Here is a 22,449-nt window from a genome sequence, read left to right as displayed (position 1 = left end):
CACCGTAAACAAACAGCACCAGGAGGAACGAGGCAGAATCATACCGTAACAGAAAATGGAGCTGTTATTTGCACATGCGACACAAAAGGAAGGAAGTCAGGCAGATGGACAAACATGAGCTGTATGTGTTTACCTGTGTCCACTCATTGGTTTGGGGGTCATAAGCTTCCACGGTATTTAGATACACCTGACCATCATAACCACCAACAGCATAAAGACGGTCCCCCAGAAGACACACCCCCACAGCATCTCTGCTGAGGCTCATGGGAGCTACTGCTGTCCACATGTCTGTCTTTGGGTCATACCTGAAAGAAGTAAAACAGATTAAAATCAGTCATGTTGATTTACCCTGCCCTCTCTGAATCTCAAGTGTCTCATAAATTGGCTTTTCTGGCAACAACCCATATAAAAACTGCTCACAAATCCATTATTATTCATTAATGATAGATTTAAATACCCTAACAAATCACTCATGGGTGTGCAGACATCTTCAAACTGGATTGTATGACTAAACCCAGATGGTGTTCCAGATGTGGTGTCATTTTCACCACACTGAATAATTTTGACCCAATAAAGTTGTATTAAAAGTTATTATACTTGTTTAGGAGAAAACAGTGCTAGTCAAGAGTTTGAAACAAAGCATGAAAAATGTGATGTGTTAAGAAAACAAAAATTCAACTTATATATTTACTGTATCATTTACGAATGGACTGTATCATCTCTCACATTATGTAAAATATTTGAAAATAATAATTATTTGTATTTTGCATACATAAAATGCTTGTTTTGATAAAGTTTGGTTACAGATTTTTTTTATTATTATTATTATTTATTGAGATGGAGAGAATCAATATTTTTTTTATTCAGCAATGATGTATTAAATTGATCAAAAGTGACATTAAAAAAATTTAATAACACGACAAAATATTTCAAAGTATGTTGGACTGGAGTAACGGATGCTGAAAATTCAGCTTTGCCATCACAGTAATAAATTACATTTTAAAATGTATAAAAATAGAAATCTTAAATTGTAATAATATTTCACAATAATTCCATTCTTACTGTATTTTTAATCAAAGAAATGCAGTCTTGGTGAGCATAAAAGGTTTCAAAAACATTACAAAATCTGTAATGAGCAAAACTGTGCAGGTAAAACACACATGTAAGATATACAGGTAGGAAATGTGTGTCTGTGTCTCTGTTCTGTCAGAAGTGAAGGACCTGCCAAGCAAACGTTGACTGGCAGAGACTGAGAGCAGTCTAGGTGCAGGAAATGTTCAGCAGACAGACAGCTCTTTTAAACAAAGATCCAAGAGACAGACAGATGAGAGAAGATGATGAGCATGAGTCAGTCACACTAAAAACCAAATGCATTTCAAAACATGACCAAGTGGAAATCGTGCTCAGAGGCCTACTATCCACCCAGAAAAATGATCCCAGTTGGCTGACGTTAGCTAAATGTACTTACAACACGAAGCAGCTCATGAAATCTAAATGTTGTGGGGCACAGTGTTCCTTCTCTCAGAGAAAAGCTTTTCTCTCTTCATTTATTTAGAAACTCACTAAGATAAAAAGTCTTTCTTCACAATGTCATGCATAAAACACAAGTGGGATTTTACCTATGCTTCTGTTCAAATGGAGTCTCAAAATTTTTCATTAAAACAAGCTCCAGTGTCATGTGGTGCTCAGATGGTGTGATGAAGGAATAATTGGCACTTCCCACATGAGCGCCACTCATCATGAAGTCCAAATCAATAGACTCAAACACGTAACACGATGGCACATTTCAGAAGTGCAACTTAAACAACATGATCAATTACTACAATGTGTCAAATACTAGTCTGATGGAAATCTGGCTCATTATGCTCTACCGAAACGCTACAAAAAAACAGACTTCATGTATTAAGTGGCAGTCATCAGCATGTGAAATTATTGAGGTCACATTCTGTAGTGCCTTTTTAAAAAAAACATAAATGACAACATATAATAAATAATAATAAATCCAAATTTACTTCACCTTCCTGCAAAGCTGCAAGTTTAAAGTTTGTGGGTTTGTTTGTTTTTTTTCGAGTGTGTTTTTAAAGACTTGCACGTCTTTTGATCAGTGGTGAGAATGAAGCAGTGCCAAAATGAGTGGTTTTATGACACATGCTCAAATGACAGACAAAAAAAAAAAAAAAGAACTCTACAGAGAACATATGGCACTGAATGTCAGAAAACTATCAGAGTGTACATCCTCTGACTCACTCTTGGCTGTGAAACAATTAGGAGAAAAACCTCATACCCTTACTAACCTGCACTACAAGTTTGTACAGCGCTCAATGAGTCAGTTTCTCTTTAGGGACTCATCTGTAGCGCTTTGATGTAAACACATTTGTTCTGGGATTCCTGTATTGTCTTCTTGATGTTCTCCTTGGGCTTTCAGACCTAACCATAGCATATGACTATATTTAACGACATATACTGGCATTTCCCATTTACACAACCTGAGAACATTCTTGTCTTTCTGTTAAATCATGAATATTGAGGTAACTCAACAGCTGGTGGGTTGTGACCCAAAAATAGGTCTCAAGTCTGTGACTAACCATTTAATTGGGCATAGAATAGAACTGGCAAATAAATAGGCTTATTGATTTTTAATACTACAAGAAAACATGGCAACACTTTAGAATAGGGAACACTTATTAACTATTAACTATTAACTACGACTTTTCCCTTAATAAATTCCTAATTTTCAGCTTATTAATAGTTAGTGAGGTAGTTGTTAAATTAGGGATGTAGAATAAGGTCATGTAGAATAAGGCATTAATATGTGCTTAATTACTACTAATAAATGGCTAATATTCTATTAATATGCATGCTAATTAGCAACTAGTTAAGAGACCCTAAAATAAAGCTTTACCGAAAACATTTTTAAAAATGTAAAATAATATGTAAAAAAGAAAACAATACTACTATTATTATAAATAAAAAAATACTTTATTTTAAGGTGTCTTTGCTACACGTTACAAGTACTTACTATTATAATAACAATAAATAATGCATAATAACATGCAAGTAACTCTAAGCCAAACCCTAATCATAACCCTAACCATATACAGTACATGTAGTTAATTAATATTACTCAGTACTTAAATGTATAATTACACTAAAATAATGACACCTTAAAATAAAGTGTAACGAAAAATATAATAATATGAATAATTTAATGGAAAATTACTGTAAAAATTACAATATTAATATTTATGGCCTATAATATGTGTCTTAATTTGTTAATTTTTAAAACATCAAGCTTTTATTTAGGCAAAAAAAAAAACTACAGGAAGCCTTTTAAAGCTTCTCTTTTGTTGACAACAATAAGCCTTGTGCCCTTAAATGTTGACCTTGTTCCTGACCTTTTTGATTTTGGACCTCTTACCTTTCGACGCAGTCTGACAGTCGAGATGCTAAGCTTGAAGCTGGGGCATCATGGCCACCGATAGCATACAGAAAACCATTCCACGTTGCTACACCAACACCGCCTCTGCGTTTAGACATGGGAGCACAGCTGCTCCATTTGTTGGTGTGAGGATCAAAACACTCCACTGATTTCAGACATGAACTTCCATCACGTCCACCCACAGCATATAGCCTTAAAAAAAGAGACAGAAAAGGAGAACATTATAGAATAAACAGACAAACAGCATTTTAATGGCAGAAATGGAGTCTGTTCAGTTAGAAGCACAGATTTGCTGTCAATGCTTACTTGCTGTTTAACACTGCAACTCCCACAGTGCTTCGAGGTGTTGCCATGGATGCAACAAAGCTCCATTGGCGAGCTTGAGGGTCCCAGCGCTCCACCGTACTGAGATAACTCCAACCATCATGACCTCCCACTGCATACATGGGGCCTTCTAACACTGCAACGCCTACGAACATACACACAAATGATCAGAGATCACACATAAGCCCTCATATGCCTTTTAAATATTCTACAAGTGTAATATGCTTGAAAAAATCATGTGGGGCCTTATGATTTCTGTGATGCGTAAACTTGGAGGGAAGCGCAGAATCCAGTCATAAACAGAATATACAGTGTAACATGGAATGTCATTAAGTCAATAAATAGACGTGTCTTTAAAAAAAAAAAAAAACACACACACACACAAAAAGCATGTTCTGTGCATTTTGTGTGAATGAATAGAAGTTTTATCACATACACACATAAATCAAAAGTCTTCACTACAACTAGTCAAAATAAGAGTTTGGTTTTACTTGAAGAAATTATGACAGAAATATATTAATATTTTACAGCAGAATGTCATTCTCAAAATAATAACAATAATAAAGTTTATTAAAACATTAGTCTTTAAAGGAATCACACACAATCACAATGTTTGTCTAACACATTGTTTTTTGATGACAAATTTGCATAAAATCATTAAACACAGAATCCAGAAAAATTAAAACTAAAAACACAGAATTTGGGGAAAAAACTAAACTGATTTCATAGAGCTCTAAATATTGTGTGAAGCAATTAATGAGAATTATTATGAAAAGTTCAATGAGAATACTAAAAGAAAATGATACAAATGTCATTCCTCACCCAGGCCGTGTCTGTGCGTGGACATTGGGGGCATAACGCTCCAGCTCTTGCTGCGGGGGTTGTAACACTCCACTGTGTTGAGAGTTTTGAGCCCATCTCGTCCTCCAACCACATACAGGCGGTCATCAAGAACCGCTACGCCAAACTGCAGCCTTCTTCCACTCATGACAGCCACCTGCCGCCATGTGTCCCTCCGTAAACAGTACTGCTCAATACTAGTGGCCCCTTTAAAAATAAAAAAAATTACAGTCAGTTTAAAAAACACCTATACATAAGTGTGGTTCATCTGTAAACCACACTATTACAGCTGTACATGCATGCAGTAATTCTATAAATGAAATACAAAATTACAAAAATACATTGTAAGGTTCATGCTTAAAAATAAAAAAGTAAAAATCTGCACATATTAAAATATATTTATAAACAAAACACATTTACAAAAAAAATGAATAATTAATCTTAAGTCTTAATATAAAGATAAATGTATCTTGTTCCAAGGCTGTTTAGGCATTCTGGGTACAGATAAAGCACAAAAGATTGACACATTAAAAATACGACACTGTTTTTAAGAGAAATATCATCTCTGTGTTAATAGGCTAGAATAAGAAACAAACAACAGGAAGTATAAAGCCCTATGGGCCAAACTGTGGAAGCAGAAGTCTCCATGCTTCTTTTCTAGCAATTGAGCTAGTTTTGTCTTCTAAAAAATGTTACCGTAATTGCTGAGCAAGATTAATAAGAATGAGTACGATTAGGGAAGCTACAGAAGAGATCATTAGGAAAGCTACAGAAGTTCTTCAAAAAACCTTGTAAATTTGGCTCTGTCCCTTTACAGGCCAGTGCAACGTTCAGTGGCAGAAGTAGAAATCCAATACATTTCTCCATAAAGAACGCATTAAGTTGTCAATATCATAGAAATGAAACCACGACAAAAAGGCTAGCAGTGAAATCACACAAATGCAGCATTGGAAATTATATAATAAAAATCAGTCTCCCTACAATTTTAAACACTATTTTTAGGATATATTTGTAAAATATATTCTTTTTATACATAAAACATTTATAAGTTTTATATTGTATGATTATGTACTTTGCAGTTTCATGGTCTGCAAAGGGACTTCATATAGTCTTTCTCTGATTTTTAAATACTTTTTACTTCTAATTCAAGTCTGTAATGCTGCAATTCATCTCAGAGCTTGGTGGTGTGGTTCATGCCTTGAAATATTATGAAGTCCCAATGAAAAACACAAATGGAACAAATTGGGCTGTCACTATGGCTCTCTATACACCAGTCAATACAAACTATGAATCATATGAATCACCTATATGATTCACCATTAACACAACACAGCTCTGAATTCAGTTAATCCCATTCACTTTCAGCCTCATTGAACATACAGTAATGCATAATTCAGGCCTTCCTACTGAAAGAGCACATCTACAAGTACTTAACAGATCAGACCTTTCACCATACTGAGGACACAACACTCATTTACATTAAATACAAACTTTTGTCTCATTTTTGACCTACTCACGTGTAAAACGCTTAATGTTTAAAGCACCATTAATTCAAAAGACTCAAGGTTATCCAGTGAAAATAGTTATGTCTCGGGCATTCCATTCCACTAATGGATAAAGACAGACAAAGAGAATGAACGAGGGAGAAATGGGAGGCTACCTTGTTATCAACCCACATACTTTTAAAACACAAAAGCTAAGGAATATAGAACTTTAGAAACAATAAAAAAGGATATGAAAGGAATACCTTTTGTGGCATCCATGCCACCCACGGCGAAAAGTGCCCCAACAGTGGCCTTGCGTGGACGTGTCCTCGGGCTCTGGAGAAGCGGCCTTCTCTCTGGCAACAAATGATACTTCATGGCCTCCATCACCAGCCGTTGACACTCCACACTGTCCCTTAGCAATGGATTTGCCTCCATATCGGCTAAAAACTGCATTAAGAACAGACAATAACTGTATGAGCCAATAGCGCCGAAAACTACACATTATGAAATCAATATCTTTAGAGGAGGGAATATCTTCTCAAAGCAAGTTCCCTGTTAGCCTGGTTGCTTACAATTTTTTTGTACTTGTATTGCATGTAGAATAAAAGTTTTCTGTACACAATGTGCAGACTCAATTAATCAGCAATGAAATTGTTATGGATTATTTTCATAATCAATGATTACAGATTTTATCAACTGGTTGAACTACTAAATGAAACTGCGAAATTAATGACTTCCCAAAAAACTGCCCAAACACTTTCCCTACCTACCATTGGTTGGGCAAAACAAACTCATGCCCCAAACTCACTACAGCTTAACCATTAATTTGTTGCAAAATGTACTTTTTAAAACTTGGTTTACTTATTTTTTTATATCAGCAGGATAAACTGTTATAGAATATACTTCCACTCACTTCAGGGCACCTTCATATTTACCATAAACCCACTGCTGTTCAACTGCTTCTCTAAAAAATGAAATCACATCAGTCATGGTGTCATAAAGATTTAGGAGCTAACCTTTCAGACAGGAAGGGTATTTGTAAGAGAGGTGACTTAGGCTCTAGCCACAACACTGACAGGTTGCAGAATTATTTGTCTGAACTGAACAAAACAGTCCAGTCATTAAAAGTATCATCATAGATTTGGCATCTGCAAGGGAGTGGCAAGAAGACAACATCTTGGTTACGTATGGTAACCCTCGTTCCCTGATGGAGGGAACGGAGACATTGTGTTGAGTGTGCGACACTAGGGGTCGCTCTTGGGAGCCCAAACACCTCTGACATCTTTGAGAAAAGGCCAATGAAATTGGGTGTGCAGAATTTGCATTGCTGGCCACACCCGGATATCCGGGTATAAATAGGCTAGTGTAGCATCTGCTCACTCGTTCTGTTCTGAGGAGTCGAGAAGCGTCTCAACCCACTCAGAGGCAGTTCAGGGGTTGTGGCAAGGACACAACATCTCCGTTCCCTCCATCAGGGAACGAGGGTTACCATACATAACCAAGATGTTCCCCTTCTGTCATTCACTTCGACGTTGTGTTGAGTGTACGACACTAGGGGTTCCTATACTAAACGCCACAACTGCTGAACTGCGTCACGAGTCCACGGGGGCGCAGATGTTGACAAGCCAGCGTGTCACGACCAAATGCACCTCTCCTCCTTTTAACCTTCCAACACCCAAGACTTAAGACCTCACTCTCCAACATCCGGGAGAGCCGCCATAAAGGCAAAGGTCCCCTCAGCCGGAGCCTTCTCTCTATAGTAATACTCACCCATAATATATCAGCTGAAAAGGTGGTGAATGTTGGGACAGTGACTATTTCCCCACGGGGGAAAGGCACTACGGAGATCACATTCTACCCGATGGGGAGGTAACATGTAAAGATCCACCTATGGACTTACAGAGGAAGTACCACATAGGAAACATTCTGAGGTGGGCTCAGCATAAGGGGAGAACTACCAAAACTCAGAGCCTGTTGACAGATTGAATGTCTGTCTAGGGGAACACTGAGCCTCAGGGGTTACTCAGTGGAGAATACACACATGGGGCCGCAAGAGGAGCCACTACATGTGGAGCACTAACCCAATACAATAGTTCACTCGAGGGAACTTACACCATAATGGGTTCTAATAGCAAGTTCCTCTGCCGAACTTGCTAAGAAAAAGTGCTTATGTTATGGAAAGGTAGTCCAGAGTTCATGAAAGGAACCTGAGCTGGACTGAATAAGTGCATAACTACCCTGAGGGGAGTGGCGCTGGTATCTAGCTCTACACTCTGCCAGTCTCCTGAGTTCAGAACTCTAGGAAAAACTGGTTCCATTCGCAGATTATAAATCTAGCAAATGTATTAGGTGTAGCCCAACCTGCAGCTCTACAGATATCTGCTAGATACAGACAGAAGTGAGCGCAATCAGGAGGGGCGTCTTCATGGAGAGGGCACTGAACTCGACTGACTGAAGGGGCTCACCAGATCTCTCTGTAAGGCCTGTAAGACCACAGAAAGGTCCCAAGAGGGAATGAAACTTGGCCTCGGAGCGTTCAACCTCTGGGCGCCTCTGAGGAACCTAATAACCAGATCGTGCTTCCTCACTGATCTGCCTCCCACAGTGTTATGGTTAGCCGCGATCGCGGTCATGTACACCTTAAGTGTAGAAGCAGACAGGTGCCTGTCCAGGCCTCCTTGGAGGAAGGAGAGTACGGATCCGATGCCACATCTCCGAGGGTCCTTCCCCTGGGAAGAACACCAATTCACAAAAACGCGCCTCTTCAGGTCGTGCAGCCGCCTCGTCGAGGGGGCTCTGGCCTGAGTAATGATATTCACCACTGTTGGTGAGAAGGTCTCTGAGTTCCTCCTGGTCGCATCCAGGGACCAACATGAAGGTTCCAGAGATTCGGGCACGGATGCCAAATTGTGCCTTTCCCATGAGAAAGGAGGTCCTTCCTCAGGGGAATTCGCCAGGGAGCAACTGATGCGATGAGCACAAGCTCCGAGAACCAGGTCCTGTTGGGCCAATAAGGGGCCACAAGCAGGAGCTGTTCTTCATCCTGAGGCTCACTGGGGGAAATGCATACCTGTGCCTGGCCAAACCAACTCCAAATCAGCTGAACCATTTGGGGGTGAAGCCTCCACTTGTCCCTAAGCAAGACCGATTGAGATCGCCTGGGATATGAGTGGCATGCAGAGACCTGGGTCTGTGCTGGCTCCAAAGTAAGAGATGGCAGGCGAGTCGTGACATGCAATGGGAGCAAACACCAGCCTGGTGGCTGATGTATGCAACCGTCGCTGTGTTGTCCGTGCGGACCAATACATGCTTGCCTTGGATCAAGGGTCGAAACCTCCCCAAGGCCAAAAAGCACTGTCAACAACTCGAGGCAATTGGTATGCCAATGCAGTCGAGGGCCTGTCCAGACCCCTGATGCTGCATGCCCGTTGCACACGGTGCCCCAGCCTATCTTGGAAGAATCTGTTGTAATAATGCGTCTGGACACCTGTTCTAAGGGCACTCCTGCCCGTAGAAGAGAGATGTCCTCCCCAGGACTGAAGGTACGGCGACACAACGGTGACGTGTAATGTTCACACGGTGTGAGCCGTGACGCCATGCCCACGGAACTCGGGTTCGAAGCTAGTGCTGAAGCGGTCTCATATGCATCAGCCCGAGCGGCGTAACCACGGCTGAGAACGCATACGGCCCTGGAGCCTCTGAAGTTTTTGAGAGGGACCACTGTTCTCTGCTTGAGAGCCCGCAAGCATTTCAGCACCGACTAAGCATGATCCTGAGAGGCGTGCTGTCATCGTAACTGAGTCCACTCCGAGAAAAGAGATACTCTGCACAAGGCAGAGTTTTGCTCTTTTTCCAGTTGACCCGAAGTCCCAATTAATTAATTAATTAATTAATTAATTTTAAAGCATTTAAAGACAGTTTTTGTCAGAGCCCTTGTTATTCTTATTCTTATTTGTACATTAATTTTCACTTTTACACCAGACATATATATCGGTTTAAAATATCTGTTACCGGTCTACTTGATCTGTAATAATCGGTATCGGCCCTGAAAAACACATATTGTTAACCCCTACTAACTATCCCCTACTATGACCAAAAAAAAACAGTAACAATTTGAAATATTATTACAATGTAAAATGACTTAAAATGCAATTATCCCTGTGGCAAAGCTGAATTTTCAGTAGTCATTAGTCCAGCCTACAGTGTCACATGATTCTCCAGAAATCATCTGAATATGTTGATTTGGCACTCAAGAAACATTTCTTATTATTATCAATGTTGAAAACAGTTGTGATGCTTTATATTTTTGTGGAAACCGTAATAAATAAATAAGCACATGCCACACAATTCCTGATTGTTCACTGACCTTCAGATTTCTCAAAAAATTATAATTTGAGGGGAAAAAAACTCAAAAGAAAATGTACATTCTTACTTCTGGCACACACAACCTGAAAACTAATTTGTAATAAAATATCAAATTTTTCAGATTTAAAATATCACATTTTTCAGATAACAACACATTTTCTGACAGGATATCTTTAACGCCACAGCCGCAAAGAGCTACATAATAAACTGGGTTCCAAACCAAACCCTTACCCTCATCCACTTAAAGACACACTTTGATAACCTGACAGCAGTGAATCCTTCCCAGCTCCTCAGACCTTGAGGAGAGGACTCAGGGGACACAATGAAGAGAGGAAACAAGCTTCTGATGAAACTTCTGACAAAAGGTCCTACCTACATTCCTTTTTTAAAGGAGGGAATCCCAGGGAGAGACAGAGCTAGTGTCCCTCTGGCCTCTAACAGAATGCAGAGACTCTTATATAGGTTACTACTCCTGAGCAAACAAGCCTTTAAGAAGCTAAAACAGCCACACACACAACCTGTTTCCTGCTACAACTTCGATGAAACTCTAAATCATTACCACCTCATACATAAACATCACACGGGACATTCTTTATTCTTCTTCCTCTCATGTCTCTCTTTTTCCCGTAATCCTCTTCAAATGACACCTCTTGTGGCCCTGTTAACGAGTCTTCGTTCGTCACATTCATCCTCTCATCTGCCCTGTTTATATCTTCTCTCAGCTGGCTAGTAAATGGAGTAGGTTTTAATTAGAGGGTTGTCTTGGATAGCCACAGTAATAACAGCCTAATGTATTCTGCTGCAGTGCTATAGCCCCATAGAGACACTCTGTAAGATCACACACAGACATACCCACAGTCCAAAATTAGTTTCTCGCCACATCTGCCAATGGCAAGTAAAAATTTAGCGCTTTTCACAATACACATTATTTCAAGGCAGATGTACTGTAGGGCCAGATTTACTAAAAGCTTGTGCCAGCTTCAACCCTCTTCTGGCGTTAAAAAAAAACTACTGTCAGGATTTACTAAAGACAAAAAGTTTAAAATTAGCAATGAAAAGGCATGGACAGTTTTTTTGTTTTGTTTTTGTTTTGTTTTTTGCAGCTCACCATATTGCATATGCATTTGTAGGAGTGTCCCTTTTAGACTTAAAATGTATGCGAGTATTTAAATTAATCACACAACGTGATTTACTATGGTTTGTGGTACTCAATTTACTGGTATTTGTGCCATTATTGAACAAATTTTGTGCTTGACATGGCAGCGATTGCTGCTGCCAGGAAGAGGCACTGCAGAAAACACAGAAGGGAGATAAATTCTTCCACTTGTATTAATTTATTTGGAATGTCAGAGGAAGACATTATCCGAACATATCGACCTTACGGTAATTTGCGCTGTTTTTGGTAGATCGTATTAGTCGTTATGGAAATTCCACATACATTTCTGGCGAAAAAAATCAATAGAAGACCATTTAAGTTGACAGTTTGTACATTTTTATTTCAATCATGCAAAGGTTAGACCAAGGGTACTCAAGTTCAGAGGCCAAGGGGGCCACATTTAAACCACATAAAATGTGAATTTGCACCATAAGACAATGTTTTTCAGTTTCACAAATGCAGTTTATTAACTAAGTCTTGCTTGTCCATGGCCTATTTAAAATAATACTGAACATGAAATTAAAAATTTAAAAAATCTGAAACAAAAAACAATTATTTATTGTTTTGTTATATTAATACAAAATAAAATACATTCATAAATTCAAATATATTCAGTATTAAACAAACTCAGAATGTTCAAACTCAAACCATTCTTGAGCAAATATAGTTCACAAATTTCTTTAGAGAGAAGTATTATTTTTATGCCCAAAATAGAAACAGAGTGTGCATTACTGAGCGCTAAACATATGTAATGTCTGTTTCATTCATACTCGTGCAGAAACCCCACATATGCGTGACAGTAATAATAAAACTCCTGAGGTTCTAGGAAATCCCTAATATAGACAAAGGCATCCAGATATCGCTGTAGATGATTAAAAATGAGATAGAAATGCTTTAACTGATCAAACATGAAGACAGTAAACACACAACGCGACAATATATAGTTTATCTGTGTTCTTCAAGCCATCTCTTGTTTTTCATAGTAATCAAGTATATTTATAACTCACTGACGTGATGACAGCTCCATTCATTGTAAAGACAGCGCTTTTTGCTTGCTTTAACCTATTCACAATTTGAATAGAAGGTTGTTTTTCATTCTACTAAGAGGATCATCTGCCATTTACACAATGCAGTGTCAGGAGTATCAACTGCATTTAAATAACGCAAACACTGCCTAATATCTGCGCTACTTTTGAGTGCAAATTATAATAAAAATACATTAATCTTCAGCATGACGCGGGACACAAAATTAATGTAGATGGGCCGTCTGTTGAGTACCCCAGGTTTAAAGGAAAAGTTCACCAAAAAAATAAAATAAGTATTTTTCTAAAGAAAGTCATATGCATGGAACATAGTTACATTTTTTGATAAATGAACCCTTTAAGTGGAACTGTAAAAATTATAGTCTAACCCAGGGTACTCAATACTCAATTGCCAGTGTATGTTAAATGTAAGTTACTCACATTTTTACTTACATTTAGTGAGTATTACAATGAACCCTGTACATACGAGTGTTGTTATTGTTAACAAACTAAAAACTATGAAAAATTGTTTAGCTGAAATAAAGTAAAATATATATTAAATATAAAATTGAAACATACATATGAAAATGAGAATTGTTGCTAAGGCAATTAACTGAAATAAGTTTAAGCTGAAGTAAATAGCAGAAGGCATATAGAAAAATAAAGGCATACAGAAATTTTCAAAAAGTAATGACAAAAAAGAAAATTACTAAAACAAATTCAAATGAAAACTAAAAATATAAAAATAAGAGCTAATTCAAAACATTAATAAACACTACAATAGTATAAATAATACTAAAATAGCACATGCATGCAGATGGCCACACAACACATTCAGCACATCCTGATATATCATGAAACGATATAGTTTCATCAGCATTTGTTTTATACAGCCATGCTTGAGATATGAATCTGTATGTATATCCATGTGTGCACACCATCATTCAGTACCATCTCACTGAATCCATAATCACATCCATCACTACACTCAGAAAACAGTTTTCTAGTTAGAGCTTGAATATTCCGCCCATACAACACCACCTCCACCTCCTCAGTCTCTGCTTTCACCTCCCTCCCACTCCCCATCCATCAACTCCATACTTCTTTATCTCCACTCCTCCCTTTCTCCTTCTCCTCTTTATGCTAAAAACAAAAGCTAATCATTTCCACCTCCTTCATAAAAGTGCCCACATCACAAACAGTGAATAAGTGCATCTGTCATGAACCAAAATCGATCATCTCCCCTGAACGTGGATACTGAGGAAACGTGGTGAAGTGAACTGAATGCTATGGAGTTAGGATGGCTGGACGGTGGCTTATAGGTTTTTGCTTCACTGGAAAGCACAGAACAACCTGCGATTTACATTTAGATGGAACTGAACAAACTCTGCTCAGCCAGCCACGAGTGGGAGAGCGCTCGCCTGGAATTATTGAAATATTTCTTTTTTTCACCTTAGAAAAAGGGGGGAAGAGGAAAATGGAAAGGTAGAAAGCGAGAAAAGCGAGGAGAGGGAGTTCAGTGGAACTCATCATGCATCTAAAATGAAAAAAGCACAAAGCTTTGAGCTCAGACGGGAAAGAAGCTCAATTAAACTGCATATCCATGTGAATATCATGTCCTGCACCTACAGACTGAGTGCATGACAATAATATCAAACACTGCAGTGGGGCTGCACAATCTTATAAATAACCAAGAATACGATGACATCTGTTGCAATTAACAAGTCTGCTACCATTGTATCAAAATGTGCGTTTTCTAACGACAACCAGTCGTAATGAGCAAGTTTAAAGAGGTCTAATCCACAGATGTGTGTTTTATGTTTTACTTCTGATCGCCGTGGCACACAAAAATTAATGGTGAAGGAGACATCAAACCTGACATGCGAAACAAACAAATTTACAACCAAAACACTGGCTACATTTTTAGAATTTCTATAGTTAGGCCAATGTTACAACATACACAGTACAATGTACATTACACTGCAAGTAAGCAATTTGAAAAAAAAAAACTACAACACTCCCATTGTAATCAGTGTAAATAAGATTTGTTCTGCAGTGTAACAAGCTTTGTTAATTATACAATGTGCTCTAGTATCGTTTGTGTATAATAATTAAAAACTTGAATAACATTGTTTTAAATTCTGTTTTTGTTGACTGTTTAGGCATTATGTTACAGCAATAGGCCTATATTTAACAAAAAAAAAAAAAAAAAAAAAAAAACATCTTTTGGATATGTAACCTACATGAAAAATTTGCAAATGCTCCATACAAAATAACACAAATGCAAAAAATATTTCAATTTTATAAATAATAGTCAGTCAATAATCATAATTATAATATCAACACTATGAAAAAATATCATAATTTGAACAGTAAAAGACTGCACAAATGCTGAAGTAAAAGTTGTTAATCGCTTAATGGTAAATTCCTTTACTCAATATTATTAAAAACTGTAAAAGATATACTGGGACATGTAATTTTAAAGTAAAATAACGTTAAACGTACAGATTTTAATACATTCCTAGAATTCTCAGTGTGGCACTTCACATTTGATGTTTTTTTTAATTAAATTTCTTAATAGTTGTTTCTTATTAGTTATGTGCATTAGGAATGTTTGTTACATTTTATGTTGGTAAGTTAACTTTTATTGCATTATTTTAGTGTCATGTGTTTTACCATGATGATGGCACCATACATCTTCTATATAGTGGTATTTACTTTGGTATATTAACATTATTGCGGTTAATGAAATTAAATGCAAAATGTTGGTACCATATTTTTTATGGCAACCAAAACTGCTGTTTTTTTAAATAATAAATTTCACTGATTTTGTTTTTACAGTGAAAGGAAATAATGCAATGCAATATTATAAAGATCCATTTTGTTTAAAACAGATAAACATTTATTCACGTATTTTATGTATTTTTAACGTAGGAAAAAAAGAACAAATTTTCAGTGGAGTGTGTGTACGTGTGTAAGAAGAGAAGAATGTGATAAGGGAAAGAGACACAACAACAACATCCTTATCACACTCTCCAGGCTCCAAATGCATCCCATCATTGAGTACACAGCCTCACAGCCCAGCAGAACAGCACTGACCTTCACACACACATAAAGGCCACAGATACTATAAGGGCCAAATGCTCTACGCAAGCACATAAAGGCAAAGGCTTCTAGAAAGAACACAAGCTCATTTTTATGCATTAACACACAAAATGTGTCAGAATGCAATTCATAATGGAATTTAGTGGAAATTGATTGTTTCATGAATAGAAAGTTCAAAAGAACAGCATTTATTTAAATCTTTTGTAACATTATACTTGTCTTTACTGTCACTTTTGATCAGTTTTATTTAGCAAGGATGCATTAATGTAGTAATTTATTTTTATTTTATTTTATTTATGACCCCAAACTTTGTTTGTATTTACAAAGCTCACCATAAGTCATAAGTCCAGTTTTTCAGTGATGATAGCCAATTTCCAAAAAGAAAATATGGTTCTTATGCTCTTGAAAACTTAATATTAGCTGTATCACACCAACAAATACAGTTGAATATCTTTATTTGAAAGAAAACATTTCTGAGGATGTTACAAAGACGGGCCAAAAGCTCAAAGTGTGTTCAGCATTCTGCTGCAAAACTTCAAGAAGCACATGAGCATTAATTACAGTGACTGACCAACTTACTGACAGAGCTTTCAATTAACCGATTAGCTGATACATGAATTAATGCAGATTAATGATTTTCTGATGTGGATTTACGGTATACTGATCAAGCTGTCTGAACAAGTAACAGCACAGCAGAATAAAAGACAGGTTGACTGATGGACAGATGGATGTATGGTTGACTGACCTGTGGTTTAAGCAGGGGTAGGCGGATGTGAGCGAGAAGAGCAGGAAGCTGTGATTGACGGGAGGAAGCATCATGGCGGACCCAGCTAAGCAGAGCTGTTACCACGGTTTCCTCTTCTGGAACATTCATGTCATCAGAAGCTAAAAGCTTCTCCACCTCACATGAAGGCAAGAGCAGAAACTCCTGATGCCTCATGACCTCCATGAAGTGCTCCTACAGAGAGAGAGAGAGAGATTATCTGGATTGGTTGATGGAATCGAGGATGTGGTTGTCAAAGCATAGACCATCAGAGTATGTGTCTGTGTGACTAATGGTCTTTCAGCATAGCAACATACAAAACACACAGTGAGTGTGCACTCCTAAGTCAATGTGACAGACGGCATCTGCCAAGAAGAGAAATGAAATGAACATACAGATGTAAATGGTGGATCAGTGGCATGTGATGTTTAGATCAGGATGGGGCTTGTAAATGTTTAGCCACAGCGACACAATTTATTTCAGTGCAGCCATGTACAATAACACAATTATCATAATACTGTATATTATTGAACAACACTGTGGAAAAACAGCATATTATTATGGCATGATACAGGCTACATAATGTGTACTAATTATGATCAAATATAACTAAGTAAGTAACAATTTCTATTTTTTGTAAAAGATATTAATACTTTTATTCAGCAAAGATGCTGACATTTATATTATTTTATATTGCTTTACTGCTGACATTTATAACATTTTTTTATATATATATTTATTGAAAAATAATACAATGGGTTAAGCACCACAACTGTTTTCAACATTTATAATAACAAATCAGCATATTAAAATGATTTTTGAAGGATCATGTGACACTGAAGACTGGACCAATGGTTGCTGAAAATTCAGCTTTGCATCACAGGAAATAATTGCATTTTAAAACAAATTAAAACAGAGAAAAGACTCCCCAATCCCAAACTTTGAACAGGTTACATACTCTACACACACACATGCACATCCATACATACATACATATTGCATTTATAATCATATCACATTTAACCCAAGCTATTTGTAATATTTTAATTGATTTTAGCAGCTGGGACAATAATAGGAGACAATAACTATCCCAGACGTACCACACTCACACAGCGTAGACTAGTAATTTTGGTTTAGGACCCAGATTTCTAAAATGTATTCTACTCCCTGATATTAATATTTATTTTGCTACATGAACTATGCATGATTATACTGTCATTCACATTTTAGAATTCATATTCTGCATTGTTTTTCCCTGCTTTCTCTGCAGATTTGCTACCCAACGTGTCCACACATATCAGAAACAGAAAGACAGTAGTAATACAAAGTGGACAATGGAACTGGACATCATTGCATTGTAGGGGGAAGGGAGGGATGAAATAAAAACAAGGGAAGGAAAGCCAGATAGGAAACAGAGGCACTGATGGAAAATGGAATGCAAGTTTTCAGTGCAGTCTCCATGACAACCCCCCTGTTGTGAACTGTGGGCGGGCTATTATGGGTTATATTTTCTTGAATGAGTTTCCCTCAGGAGAAGTGAAACATCAAACGCTGAGCAGAAAATTTGCGAAGAGGAACAGTAGCATGTCCAATTAAACACACTCGCCTCGTTCAGGGAACTTTTTCGGCACCAGTGCTTCAACGGCTGTTAAAACGGGCTCAATTGCCCACTCATAAACCCACAGACACAGGCACAGACAGCCAGATGGACACAGACACCTATATATGAATACAAACACACACACTCACAGAGGTAGCCGCCCACATAGAACACTGAAGGACGAACAAAAAAAACAGCGTGTCTGTAAGTTTAGGCAATAATGTCCTCTAATTCACTTCCAAGTTTTTGACACGGTGAACTGCGGATGATAAATCCCTCAGTGTGTGCTTGGTTGGGAGGAGGACAAACAAAGAAGAATGAAAGAATAAGTGATAAAAGAAGAAAAATGAGGCAGAGAGAGGGGTGTTCATTGAAGATAAAACACAAAGAGGTTTAGTATTCACTTTCCTGGAGTAGAAACTCCTTGTGACTTTGCCAGCATATCTTTTGTCCTAATTAAGTCAGTTTGAAACTATTCTGAATGTGTGTGTTTGCTCACCATGGTGTAGTTGTGTGCCACCTTATGGAGGTCCAGGCAACCCTGAGCATCAGCAAAAGATCGAATGCCCAGACAGTTGGAGGGATGGAGTTGTTTCATTAGATAACTGCAGCAGGCCTGAACCACTGAAGACAGCTGCAGAAGACAGGCAGCCGACAACAAACTCTCTATTGTGTCCTCTCTCAACTCCAAACGCCCTGTAGAAAGACAGACAGTTTCGATGTGTAATTGCTGTTAATGACTGTATATTTAATTAGAAGCGCTTTAAAGTTTGGGGCCAGCGAGATTTTTTTGCTTTTTTTCCCCATTCAAGAACGGGAAAACTGTTTTTAATGTTAATTGTGAGAAATGGTTACTGAGCATCAAATCAGAATATTCAAATGATTTCTTTAGCATCATGTGACACTGAAGACCAGAGTAATGGCTGCTGAAAATTCAGCTTTACCATCACAAGAATAAACTACATCTTAAAATATTACTACAAATTAAAACAACTGTTTTCTATTTTAATGTCACACAGTATTACTGTTTTAATTGCAATTTTCATCAAATAAATGCAGCCCTGTAGAGCATAAGAGACTTGCTAAAACATAAAATCTTACAGACCTCAAACTTTTAAATGTTAATGTATCAGTCAGTTTTAGATACATATTAGATATCAGCTTAAAATTAATATTTAAATTGTGCATGGTAATTTCCCAAGTTTACATTAAAATTACATTTGTTGTCATCTAGCACTCAAATGAAAATGAATCTTTCAACCTAAAATTGATATTTAAATACAATAAATAATTAATCTTTAAAAGATTGGCTACAAGGTTCAAAATTAATATTGGTCTTCCATTATTTAAATTATATAATGTTGTAATTGCTAGCTTTTAAAGGAATTTTATTTTTAGTGCATTTTCTTTTTTTTTTTTTTTTGAACAGATTATTAATATCAGCCATAATATCAAAATAATTTACGGCTTATTGTTATTAGTATAGTAGTAGTATAGTGTGTTAGTATGTGTGCATGTCTAACCAAACATTCTTCCAGATAAATACACACCTGTGTAAGCATACTGTACCAAGACCCATAATGCATCTGGATCCACACCCTCCATTTTGATCTCCTCTTGTTTTGCCTCTCGGACATCACTGGTGAACATGGCCGCAAAGTAATCGGACACTGAGGAAAGAACCAGTCTAACATAGAAAGAGAGAAAGAGAGAGAGAGAGAGAGACTATGATATCTCACTGAGTGCACACATGCTTTTACATGCTCTCATTTTTTCACGTGTACTGTACGTCTTCTGGATCACTGAATAAACACTTTTGTGTGCTGCAGGTAAAGCATGATAAAAAGTTGGAAAAGAAAACAGACTAGAGAAACAGAGACAGATCGAGTGGGAGAGAGATTACAGTAAGAGACAGGATTTGAGGATCTGTTAACTGAAGCATGGTAAAATGAGGATTTCCTATTCAAATCCAGCTCTGCAGACAAAGATATTCACATACACACATACACTCGCACACACTTAGTCAAAGCTTGAGGCTTTAAATCTATTAAGACTCATAGCCAAAATGCTAATTACTATATCAAAGAGCTGAGTGTGTGTGTGTGCGCATGCTTGTATTACTGCTTGAAAGGAAAGGCAAACTCTGTGAGGTCTGATTTTGTTTGCTTTACGTATTAAGTTATTGAGCAATTTTATTGTTCTGCTTGAGTGTATGCTGGTTGTTTTGAATAAGATTAATAAAAAATGTGTTAAGTCGTTTACATTAATCAAATCAGATTACCAACTGACAGCCACTAAACCTTATAAACCTTATAAACTCGATATCAACAACTAGAAACGAAAAAAGGGCTTTTTATATCATCAGCTGTCTGAGATGGCGAATGGGAAAATGGTTTGTGTAACATTAGCAACACATTATTAGCCGCTTGATAATGTAGTCAAGCCAAAGGCTAATGATATCAATTACCATTACGTGTCTAAGGCTGTGCATTACCATTCTGTTACACTGACTTGTAGACAACCCAGCATAATTCGCCCCTCTCTTCGGAATCAGTTTCAAACACATATGGCTGAACTATTGCCACTTGCCATTCAGTAAGCCGAGGTAAAGTGAAGCATGTGGTCTGAGCTGGTATGAGTAGAGGAGATGGGGATGAACTTGCATGTTCATGAGAAACTAAATGAGGGACAGGTGAAGACCAGGGTCAGAAATAAACTTTTCCATTAAGGAGCGATATTTGCCCCCTGGAACTGTTTTCCAAGGGCTTATTTTTAACCTCTGCAAGGTTTTTAAAATTTATAAATAAAATATTAAAAAATATATATTTTATAAATTATTTAGAAATAAAAATTTCCTGATAATTTACTCACCCCCATGTCATCCAAAAGCTTCATGTCTTTCTTTCTTCAGTCAAAAAGAAATTTGTGGTTAAAAAGTATATACATTTTTATTTTTTGATCATTTCACTAGATAAGACCCTTATTCCTCATGCAGAGCCTTTTGAAGCTGAATTGAAACTGCAATTATAACCTTCAAGCAGTTGGCTCCCACTGAAGTCCACTGTCTGTGTCTCTGTGTGTGTGTGTGTGTGTGTGTGTGTGTGTGTGTGTACTTGGATGGGTTAAATGCAGAGCACAAATTCCGAGTATAGGTCATCATACTTGGCTTTACTTCACTTCACTTAAACAGACTGTTTAATGGTGCCCATGTACATGCTTTTACACAAAAGTTGTAATGTAATACTGTAAGTAGCCTATAAATTCATTTATTTTTAAAAGAGAGTGAAGCTGCAATGTGGGGAAAAGAATGTCATATTCTGGCTACAGACTAAAGAACCGTTTATGAATTTGTTTAGCATTTTTGATGTGCTACAAAATCGAGACTTCACATTGGGTATTCTGTAGCATGAAAAATAAAATGGCTATACTGTAAATGTAATGCTGCACTTAATGCTTTTCAAACGTTTTTCATGCATTTCACTTTCATCATGACAGTCGTAACAGATATAGTGTAATTGTGCAGGGGAAGTTTTTGCCCCTTTATTACTTCATTTTGGTGGTAATTTTGAGTGTTAGCTTTAAAATCTTATTGTTAACTGGTTACCAGCACTTAAAAATAATGTTTTCACTATGGAACAGCTAAAAGAGATTTTGTCTCCGATTTTTGATTTCAAAAAAGTAAAAAAGAGATTGTGTGAATTCATATGAATTTCAGATGAATCTGCCAAAACATAAAATTGAGAGAGTGTTGCCTTGCCACCTCCTACTTCAAAACTCGCTCTGGCACCACTGGAAGCAGGTACATTCAAACATAGATATATGGAAACATTTGAAGCTGGTAATGGTGAATACTCATGCAAGAATATGATGAAAGAGAAGTAATGAGGGGAGAGAAGAAAAGAGAAAGAAAGCGATCACAAATGAGGCTTCAGCAGAGAAGCAGGGAATGAAAGTACATTAGAGACTGTGAGATTCATTTAGCAGCATGAGTAACACTCAGCATTTGTCCTCTGCCACTCTCCTTCACTCTCACTTTCTGCACTTTCATCACTGAGCAGATTGCTTTTAAACCTTTCACTTTACACGCAAGCAAAATAATCTAGCAGTTCTCTGTTTTCACTCATATTAGAGTGTCACTGAATAACTGATTCAGCTTTCTTGTGAGCTCTTTCTCATAGCAGCCTGAAAGTCTGTGTGTTAAAGCAAGATTTTAGGGATTTTAGGTTACAGATGGTGCTCTAGATAGAAAAAGTACAAAGGCTATTCACTTTAAAGTGTATGTGTGTGCATTTGTGCATCATTATAAATGAAACACCAGCAAAACCCTCCAGCTGCCTGAGGCAGCCCT

The 22,449-nt window shown here is 37.3% G+C and overlaps 1 protein-coding gene across 12 annotated transcripts in view; it reads right to left on the bottom strand.

Annotated features, from left to right (window-relative positions):
- The window catches only part of klhl5 (kelch-like family member 5), a 79,791-nt gene that overhangs the window by 4,988 nt on the left and 52,354 nt on the right, over positions 1–22,449 (bottom strand). For all 12 annotated transcript variants that reach the window (XM_058750084.1, XM_058750011.1, XM_058749790.1 and 9 more), the window contains 8 exons: positions 19,652–19,788; positions 18,601–18,797; positions 16,484–16,696; positions 6,351–6,537; positions 4,586–4,810; positions 3,746–3,908; positions 3,419–3,631; positions 134–305 (listed from right to left, as the gene is read on the bottom strand). In XM_058750084.1, coding sequence (XP_058606067.1) covers positions 134–305; positions 3,419–3,631; positions 3,746–3,908; positions 4,586–4,810; positions 6,351–6,537; positions 16,484–16,696; positions 18,601–18,797; positions 19,652–19,788 — 1,507 coding nt within the window. The remainder of the gene's footprint in view (positions 1–133; positions 306–3,418; positions 3,632–3,745; positions 3,909–4,585; positions 4,811–6,350; positions 6,538–16,483; positions 16,697–18,600; positions 18,798–19,651; positions 19,789–22,449) is intronic.

Source organism: Onychostoma macrolepis, chromosome 01 (genome assembly GCF_012432095.1).
Source record: "Onychostoma macrolepis isolate SWU-2019 chromosome 01, ASM1243209v1, whole genome shotgun sequence".
Taxonomy (NCBI): Eukaryota; Metazoa; Chordata; class Actinopteri; order Cypriniformes; family Cyprinidae; genus Onychostoma; species Onychostoma macrolepis.
This window is presented reverse-complemented; position numbering and strand designations above follow the sequence as displayed.